At 35.0% G+C, this 10,390-nt stretch overlaps 1 protein-coding gene across 1 annotated transcript; it reads left to right on the forward strand.

Annotated features, from left to right (window-relative positions):
• The first annotated feature begins 502 nt into the window (after positions 1–502).
• Positions 503–8,872, forward strand: LOC135138577 (fatty acid synthase-like). Its single transcript, XM_064068558.1, has 17 exons — positions 503–984; positions 1,721–1,924; positions 1,985–2,956; positions 3,015–3,476; positions 3,527–3,759; positions 3,817–4,177; positions 4,224–4,481; positions 4,531–5,539; positions 5,595–5,933; positions 5,980–6,617; positions 6,723–6,878; positions 6,928–7,179; positions 7,229–7,382; positions 7,431–7,783; positions 7,834–8,146; positions 8,201–8,464; positions 8,525–8,872. The coding sequence occupies exons 1-17, from the start codon at positions 503–505 to the stop codon at positions 8,870–8,872; spliced, it is 6,798 nt and encodes a 2,265-aa protein (XP_063924628.1).
• The last annotated feature ends 1,518 nt before the right edge of the window (positions 8,873–10,390 follow it).

Consider the following 10,390-nt stretch of genomic DNA (forward strand, 5'->3'; position numbering starts at 1 on the left):
CGCACAGTATTAGTAGAAAATGAATTCAAACAATAATGAAAAAGGAAAAGTTTCACCCATCCAAAATCCATTTGGTACAAGAGCTAAACGAAAATAGTTTTGATCGTAGAGTTGAATTTACCGAAATTGTTATGAACAGAATACAACAAGACGGAAATTTTATTTCGAGAGTTCTTTTATCAATCTAACGTATACATTTCATGGTCTTGTCTGAATGCCAGTCATTTCCGGTTAATGATGGGTCTAAACAAAATTTCCAGAAGCGATTAGCAACCCCACTAATTTATTAAAATGTATGCTGTTTGAATCAAGTGTAACTTATTAAAGAAGTTCATTGTTCCTTTCCATATCCTAATACACAAAAATTCCCCTCCATTTCCGTTGCCCAATTTATAAATATGTGAACATTTCAAGAGCAAAATAATTTACTACTTCTTTGTAGTGTGCCGCACGTCGTGTAATTTTTGGTGTTTGTTTGTCGTAATTGTTGCAAAAATCAACAATGGATCTAAACGAAATTCAAGAAAAAGAAAAAATTGACGTGAATTTTGAATATGGTCGTTGGTTGGCCTCTCCGCCCGCCGGCGAGGAAGTGGTCATCTCTGGCATGTCTGGTCGTTTTCCAAAATCCGATAACATTCACGAGTTTCGTGATAACCTGTTTAACAAAACGGACATTATCATTCTAAATGAGAAAAGATATAAATTCGATCATCCCGATCTACCGAAAAGAAATGGTCTTGTTAGTAATCTTAACAAATTGGATGGCGGGTATTTTGGGCTGCATTATCGTCAAGCTGATAATACAGACCCTGGAGTGAGAGGTTTGATGGAAACGACCGTAGAAGCTATTATGGACGCTGGAATAAATCCGTCGGAGCTCAAAGGAAGTAAAACTGGCGTATTCGTCGCGTATTCTTACTCGGATGTGGAAAATTTTGCATTCGTGGGTGCGTCGGAAGCACAGAAGTTTACCGTTACTGGGTAAGAAAATTTTGTTGACAATTTTCGAAACTTATATTGTCGCTGGCAGATAAAACAACGTGTTTTTCTTTATTGGTTTGTAGATTAAATTCAAAACATTTTATTCGATCGAGGCTTATTAATAGTTTTATTTCCTTATTTTGTGGTGATAAACTCATTGAAATCAAACAAATGTCTGCTTGACATTCTTCCGATGTATAAACATAAACACTTCAAGCACTGCGCATGTTGCTGAGAGGCTATTTTCCCGTTGGTGATCTGCTGTAAATATATTTTACATTGTTCGTACTTATGCGGCGTGCGGCAAGATGCGGATTTATATGGATCTTTGAGTCTCGAAGTTAAGGGACCCCTTCTGGCCTAAATGTAAAGAATATATTTTCACGGTCACAAGGAAGTATAAAATAAATAAAAATGAATTTTAATCCTTGTTTTGCAACAATTACTGCGTCCATATTTATAAGTTGCATAAAGGAAGTGTATTGGATTTTAAAAGCAGCATTGTAATATGGTAATCAAATAGTGAGCTATTAAAACCAATTAAAACAACTTGCCTTTTAACTATTTGTTCGATAATTGGCAGTTAATTAATCAAATAATTTTTAAAATTAATGGACTAAAGAGTCGAATTTTCACATGCAAAAGAGCACCAGTAACACAATTTCTAACACATCATCAACTCTAAGTTTGTCCGAAGTTATTCAGCTAATAATAATTAGGACTATATTTCTTTTAGCTATATCAAATCTATGTTGGCCCATCGTCTTAGTTATTACTTGAAGTTAAAAGGACCATCATTTATAATTGATACGGCGTGTAGCAGTTCTGGGAATGCTCTTCATTCTGCGTTTAAATCATTGAGAAGTGGTGAATGTGAAAATGCGATAGTCGCTACCTGTAATTTCACTATCCATCCAGGAGGTACAATTCAGTTTTTTCGGTACAATTGCATATATAGGTACAAGATAATAATTTTATTTTTACAACAATATAATTTTAGCTTAGGAGTTTTAAGTCCGGACGGGGTACCCAGAGTATTCGATCAGGGTGCAAACGGTTACGTTAGAAGTGAAGCTTGTATATGTATCTTGCTCCAAAAATCTAAAAATGCCAAACGAATTTACGCACAAATTATTAACACGAAAGCGAACTGCGACGGTTTTAAAAAAGAAGGGATAACATATCCTTCGTCGCAAATGCAAGAAGAACTTATGACTCAAATGTACAAAGAAAGTAATATTACCCCTTCAGAACTGAGCTACGTTGAAGCACATGCCACTGGTACCCAGGTTGGTGATCCTGAAGAAGTAAATGCTATAGACAAGGCTTTGGCGAAAAAATGTGGAAAACAGCTTCTCGTGGGTTCAGTAAAATCAAATATCGGTCACACAGAACCTGCTTCAGGTCTTTGTGCAATTGTTAAAGTACTGATTGCGATGGAAACTGGATTTATACCACCTAATATCAACTTAAAAACAGTTCGAAAGGGTTTGGAAGGGATTGAACAAAATAGAATGAAAGTTGTGACAGAAGCTACTGAGCTTTTAGGCCATGATGCCATTGTAGGTGTTAATAACTTTGGTTTCGGAGGAAGCAACTGTCACCTGATATTGCAAAGGTTTAAAAAACAAAAAATCAATGGTGGACTGCCAAAAGATGATGTTCCTAGATTAATTTGTGTTAGTGGTCGCACTGACGAAGCAGTTCTGAAAATTTTAGACGATGTCAGCAACAAAAGCGTGGATGAAGAATATGTCGGTCTGCTTCATCAATTATATAAAATTGATACTCCAAGTCATTTATATAGAGGATATGCAGTTGTTTCCAAACGTGGTGTCGTGTCCATGTCATCAAAATTAATGCCCTCTAGAAAACCACACTTGCACGTATTTTTTGGACAATTTGTAAATAATTTCCGCGTATTGGCTTCTTATTTGATGAAATTTTCGATCTTCAAAGACATCGAAACAAAGTAAGTTGAGATTTTAGTTGTGAGTCTTTAACTATGAGAATTTTTTTCTTGGCGAAAGGATCAATCAAATTTTGATGCTCTACAAAGTAAAAACGTTTAAAGAAATTTTAGAAACAAAGACAAAAGTCGAAGAAGACGCATTGGGGTCAATATGTTTGCAGTTGATGTTAGTAGATATTATCAAAGAGTTGGAATTGTTCCCCACTGGCGTTTCAGGTGATGCTTCTGGTAAAATCGTTACTGCTTACTACAACAATGTGGTTCAACTCAAAGATGCTGTGTCAGCAGCGATAAAATTTAGTAAAGTTAACTTTGATTCTAATTTGAATTCGCAAACATTACCAAGCTTGGTGAACTCTAAAGATAGAGAGCTAGTGAAGGAGAATTGTTTAACTTATGAAAATGGTCATAAATTATTGAAAGGGACTGTAATACTAAATATATCCGATCTGCCGCTCAATGGCGAAGATAATTTACTGGTACAAAACGGTGGCGTCAATTTATTGGGTCTATTAGGAAGGTAAACAATTAGCAACAATGAAATTTAAAGAACTTGGAATAAATTTGTAGATTATATACAGAAGGTTATCTTCCTCAAGTACATAAATTGTACCCTGAAGTAGAGTTCCCTGTAAGCAGAGGCACCTCCTTGATTTCTCCTTCTATTGAATGGAATCACGACAAATCGTGGTACATATATAAATTTAGTGAATTTACAACATCTTCGGACAGGGCAGAAAGGGAATGCATAATTTCGTTCATATTCGAGGAACATCAGTTCATGAAAGGACACGAAATTGATGGTAAAACTTCGAAAATAGTATTAAGAAATATATTAACACTTAAGGCAACGTTTTCAGGACGTAATCTTCTCCCTGCTACGGAGTATTTAAATCTGGTGTGGCAAACATTGGCTCAAAATCGAAAATTACTACCCTCCGATATTCCCGTGTTATTTGAAGACTGTAAGTTTATGAAAGCTATTACATTGCCGAAGAGTGGCTACGTACGACTAGTAATAACGATTCAAAGCGGGACAGGCAATTTCGAAGTTATAGAAAAAGATTCGTTAATTGTCAGTGGCCGTATTCAACTTTGCCCTAATGCAAGCCAACAACAAACCGTGCTACCAAGTTTTAATTCTTTCAGTGATGATAAACTAGAAATATTGGAACAAGACGATATTTATCGAGAATTTTACTTAAGAGGTTACAATTACAGGTTAGTTTGATAACAACAAGACACAGCTCGCTATATATATTTTTAGCGGTTTATTCAAATCAATTAAACGATGCAATGCAGACGCCTCTATTGGTCTGATCAAATGGGAAGACAACTGGTGCGCTTTTATGGATAATATGCTCCAAATGAAAATTCTTCAGTCTGACACAAGGTTGCTTTATGTTCCTATTGGAATTAAGAAAATTATTATAGATCCCTTAAAACATGCTGATATTGTGAACCAACAGGATTTAAAAGAATGTGTTCTACCGGTTCATGTGAATAAATATTGCAACTTGATCAGGTAAATACATTATTCACTAATATTACAATCAGAAAATAACTTTGTTTAGGTCTGGTGGAATTGAAATACAGGGAGTCCAAGTCAAATCTATTTTCAAGAAAAAACAACGGTTGGAGCCAGTTTTAGAAAAAAATGTATTTGTCCCAAATAACTGCTCGTTAGAATTAGAAGAAGTTGTGTGCGTCAACACCCAGATAATCTTAGAAAATAGTTTAGAAAACAATTTTAAAGCTGTGGAAATTATAAATGAATTCACGGACCCAAATGCTGCACACATCTTAAGTTTTGTCAATAAAACCTTAGAAAATCTGCCAGTCGTAACTCCCGATTTAACCATTTCGTCAAACACAGCCATAAACGAAACACCTGGTATAAAATTTGAAAGTGTTACTTTAACACCAGAAAGTAATATACTTCTGTACATTGGTAGCAAAATTTTGGAACACTCAAACTCCTTAAAACAATTATTTGTGCCTCTTAACAAAAATGGATTTATTCTAACACGAGAAGATATCAGTTTCCGTTTAGAAAAAGATATTATTGAGGCAGATGTTCTAACGGACTATGTAACCACAAACGAAAGAATTATTTTATTGCGGAAAAAAGTGGTGGAAAATGTTAAGCCCAAGTTTGTTGAAGTATCTTCGAGTAGTTTCGATTGGCTGCCAGAAATACAAAATGCTTTAAGTCTTAGAACTGATGTTACAGTTTATGCAACAAATCGAGATCCCGAAGGAATACTGGGTTTGGTAAATTGCATCAGGCGAGAAACCAATGGAAACTTAGTTAAGTGTTACTTTATGATGGACGATGCTCCGAAATTTGATCCCCAACATTCGTTCTATAGTAAACAACTTAGTAAAAACTTGGCTGTAAACATTTATAAGGACAAATCGTGGGGAACATATCGACATTTGCTTTTGGAGGAGACGCCGAAGGTTAATAGTGAACATTCTTATGCATATTTTAAAAGTAGAGGAGACATATCCAGTTTCGAATGGTTGGAAGGACCATTATCTGAAGAAGTACCACTAAAAGAAGGACGAATTTTAGTTTCAGTAAGTTACATAAAATAAATATACATATTTCTATGTAAATGATTACTAATCGTAGACATGCTATTCGTCAGTTAACTTTAAAGATATTATGGTCGCTTCTGGGCGTGTAAATCCCGAAACATTGCAATCCCATCGACTTGACCAAGAATTTCTAATAGGATTTGAATTTTCAGGAAAAGATTTAAGGTGGTATTACTATTTAGTGGAAAATAGCAAAATTGCACATTTTATTTACAGCGGTCGCAGAATAGCTGGAATGACTGACACTCAAGGTATTTCTTCTTATGTTACTTTCGATTCTTCCTTAGTCTGGAAAATACCAGACTCATGGACCCTTGAAGATGCAGCAACGGTTCCTGTTGTCTACTCCACTGTTATTTACGCTCTTTTAATGGTACGTACACGAAAAAAATTAGCCGCTCTAATAACTTGTTTTTAAGGTTGGCGATATGAAACCGGGTTCTTCAGTTCTAATTCATTCAGCCACTGGTGGTATTGGACTAGCTGCCTTGAACATTTGTCTTCACTATAAATGCAAAATTTATGTAACGGTTGGCACTCAGGAGAAAAGAGCTTATTTAAGAGAAAATTATCCACAAATTCCAGACCATCATATTGGAAATTCACGAGACACCTCATTTGAGCAAATGGTCAAAAGGGAAACCCGGAATAAAGGAGTTGACTTTATTTTGAACTCTCTAAGTGAAGATAAGCTGCAGGCTTCGGTTCGATGTTTAGGACGAGGGGGAAAATTTATGGAAATTGGGAAATACGATCTAGCAAATGACAGTTCTTTAAACCTATTGCTCATGGAGAAAGAAGCTAGTTACCAAGGAATATTTTTAGATGATGTTTTTAGAAATTGCGAGGAAATGAAGTCTAAAGTAGTAAAACGTTTAGTAGAAGGAATGGAAGCAGGTTTTGTAAAACCACTTCCCAGGATTGTGTTCAACGCAGACGAAGTTGAAAAATCGTACAGGTACATGATGACAGGTAAACATATTGGGAGAATACTGATTAAACTGCGCAATGAGGAAGAACATAGTGTCAGTAATTCCCAGAAAATTTCAAAACCACGGTAAGTTATCATTGACAACAGGTAGGCGGTTTTTCGTGTGTCCTTAAAATTAAATCAAACGGCGTCTTAATATTTACTTATAGAATTAAAATTATTTTTTTCAAGTTTCCACTGTGACTTGCGTAAAACCTACGTCGTTATTGGAGGACTAGGTGGTGTTGGTTTAGAATTAAGCGACTGGTTGATTTTGAGAGGTGCAAGAAAACTAGTACTAGCGTCGAGATCGGGCATTCAAAGTGGTTACCAACAGCAAAGAATAAAGTAAATTATAATCTCTTCACGTAGTGAAAATACAAAGTGACAATTTTAGTATTTGGACGACATATGGAGTAGAAGTTAAAATATCTACGAAAGACGTAACCACTGAACGAGGGTGTGAAGATTTAATCAAAGAAGCCACCGAGCTTGGACCTGTCGACGCTATTTTTAACTTAGCTGTTGTTCTTAAAGACGCACTATTTGAAAATCAAACTCAAGAAAATTTCCAGGCTTCGTTGGCACCAAAATCTCGCGCTACGTTATATTTGGATCGAATCACTAGGAAATTATGTCCAAAACTAAGGTTTTCTTATTACCTGGAGGTACCGGTTGATTCTGACGATAGGTTTCAGATATTTTGTGATATTTTCATCAGTATCCTGTGGTCGTGGGAATTCGGGTCAAAGCAACTACGGTATGGCAAACTCTGTTATGGAAAGGATATGTGAGAATCGAAAACGAGAAGGATTACCGGCTGTAGCTATCCAGTGGGGCGCGATCGGTGAAGTAATTAACAATTTTTAAAAATTTCTTAAAATTATAAAAACTTTCAAGGTTGGTTTAGTAGCCAAAATGCAAAAGGAGAATAAAGAATTAGTGATTGGTGGTACTCTTCAGCAAAAGATTTCAAGCTGTCTTGAGGTGTTAGATGTTTTGTTAAAACATAACTATCCAGTTGTTTCTAGTATGGTGGTTGCCGAAAAACAAGACAAAAGTGGCATTTTTAGTGCGGTAGAAGCGGTTGCCCACGTTCTCGGAATAAAGGACATGAAAACTATAAGTCAGTATACGACGTTTGCAGAACTCGGGATGGATTCGATGATGGGTACAGAGATTATTCAACTTTTAGAGAAAGATTTTGAAATCTACGTAACATCTAAAGATGTGAGAAGTTTAACATTTGCAAAGTAAATATTTTATGACTAACAAAATATTGCAATTTAGTGTTGATTTTTAGACTGGCTGAAATGGAGGCAGAGAAAGTAAATAAATCTGAAGAAGTTGTAAACAAGAAGATAGAGGAAGGTAAAAATTTGCTCATTCAGTATATTCCTGAGAGCGAAAGTGTTCAGTTGCCTGCTGTGAAATTAATTAGCCAAGTGGATTCAGAAGAGGAAGCTCCAACTGCATTAGTGTTGCCAGGAGTTGAAGGTGTTTTCAAACCACTGGAACTTTTGACAAATTCATTAAAAGCACACGTAATAGGATTACAGTATAGCTATAACAATCCGGAGGACAGTGTTGAAGAAATTGCACATAATATACTGCCGGTTAGTTAAGATACTTTTAAAATGAATTATTGATTTACTTTACAATATTTTTAGCACATCGAAAATTATTTATCCAGAAAAATCCCCTTTTACGTTATTGGATATTCATTTGGTTGTCTAGTCGGTCTAGAAATAATCAGTCTGTTAGAAGAGAAAGGTTATAATGGAATCATGATTTGCATCGACGGTTCACCAGCATATATAACTTCGTCTTTAAAAAAACAATTCGCACATGAAACAGATGCCCAGTTCCAAACTGCGATTTTGAGCAAAATCTCTGCTGTTGTGATTCCGTTGGATATATTTTCGCAATACGAGGTATGTGGTAGTGGAGGTATTTCTATTTATATAATTACAGTGCGAATGCGTTTCTTTCAGGAAACCTTCCTGAAGTGCAAAAATTTTGACGAACGAGTCGAATTGTTTCTGACCTTGTTACCTCCAGAAACAAGTGACAAACACAAGTTAGAAAAGCAGGCAGGTCTTGCGTTATACAGACGTTGTAAAGCTATACTTAACTATTCATTTAAAAATAAGAAAATTAAATCGGCAGTGCATCTGTTCAAGGCAAAATATCCCATGGTTGAGGAAGGAGACGACTATCAGTTATCGAACGCATGCGACAATCTAGTACAAGTAACTGCAATTGATGGTGACCACGTAACAATTTTAAATAGTCCAGATCTTGTAAAAGCTCTTAGCGAAATCGTAGCGCTGAAATCATAACTTTAAATAAAATAATCATCACTTCTTATTTTTTTTATTTTATAGTTACCTAACCTGTATATAATGGTGGCTGTTGCATAAAAAATTCCAACGTTGCAGTAATTTACATCAGAAGCAGTTGTTATAAATTCAATTGCTGATGTTGAAATTCTGAACTTCCAAGTATTTTAAGTGTTAGGCCACTATTACGATCTGAATTCGTCTTAAAAATTGTTGGTAATATATAATTACAGAGGCAGTCTAAAATATATAACACAGAAACATAAAAAATAAGTTTTGACCCTAAGGGTCATTTATTTTTCCAAATTTATTCAAATATTCGAAACAGTATAATTTGAATTAAAGTAAAGTATTCGATACCGTAGGTAAATCTGCTTTTGCTACTGGCAAAATTAGAATAATATGGTGTACGAGGTAATCTACATAGTCTTTTGAGATCTTATCTTTTTGAAAGATCCAAGCAGTTTAAAAAAAAATATATTACGATGATTGTTATGTAATTTAAAAATCGGCTTGGGTAAAAATCAACAAGTTCGCGACGGTGGTCTCTATTTAAATAATCTTTTGTTCCTCTGGATGGCTTGCGAACGCCGTTTTGAGGTTTTTCTGGAGTTCGCCATTGAGACTTCCGGCAACCCGTTCCAGGCTTTTCTTTATGTGAACGTCGCCCGGCCGTCGTCACCGATGATGAGTCACCCATCATCACTGTAGGAGTTAGGTTAAATATTAATTAACTTTTTAAATAGCACATATTTTCCTTTTAATAAATAAATAATTAAACGAATTAATATAGGTTTAATTACTATATTATGAATACAACCATGTACGGCAAACCAAAATCATTACAATAACAACAATACACATAAAAAAATAAAGACAATATGTAGTTGAGAATTATAAAAGAGAAAATGAGATAAACGACAGACAACAACAACAACAATGAAACAAATATATCCCATTTATGAAATTAACTGAAACGGAGCATTTAAGAATTCCTCGACAGAATAAGAGCAACTTTTGAGTACGAGATACTTAAACAGCAGATTTGTCCTATTTTAATATGATATACCTGTGTAAGAATAGAGATTTTCTATTCTATTCTAAATTTATATAAAGGACAATGCTGAATACTATTAGGCAGCTTGTTGTAAAGATGCAAATTTAAAGAGTTTCTTATAGAGTTGTTAATTCTATAAAGTGGTACGGCAAGCTGATTTTTGTTTTTGATGTCATGACTGTGTATTTGCGAATGAAGTATCTTTCCGTTTACGGATCTCGACAACAGTGTGATATCCAATAAGGCTCGGTTATTGTGTAAAATGCATATTTTTCATGTTCTGCATATTCCATATTTTAATGTTAAGTGCGTTTTTATGCATATTTTAAAATTTTTCTGCATTGTTCGTGGTAATTGGTGACAATTCTAATTTTAATACAATTTTAACACAGTTGGTTATTGGTAGTATGCAGGTAAATAAGTACCGAGTTTTTCTAGTAATGCGGACGAGTTTTTCCAAG

Source organism: Zophobas morio, unplaced genomic scaffold, assembly GCF_036711695.1.
Source record: "Zophobas morio isolate AGI-343-1 ecotype UQ-CSIRO unplaced genomic scaffold, CSIRO_AGI_Zmor_V1 ptg000030l, whole genome shotgun sequence".
Lineage (NCBI taxonomy): Eukaryota > Metazoa > Arthropoda > Insecta > Coleoptera > Tenebrionidae > Zophobas > Zophobas morio.

Bases quoted from the DNA above. Each gene is read 5' to 3' on its own strand.
- LOC135138577 (XM_064068558.1), top strand. From the start codon at position 503: ATGGATCTAAACGAAATTCAAGAAAAAGAAAAAATTGACGTGAATTTT. The intron at 7,180-7,228 runs GTTTTCTTATTA...GATAGGTTTCAG, and splicing joins AAATTATGTCCAAAACTAAG to ATATTTTGTGATATTTTCAT. The intron at 7,383-7,430 runs GTAATTAACAAT...AAAACTTTCAAG, and splicing joins AGTGGGGCGCGATCGGTGAA to GTTGGTTTAGTAGCCAAAAT.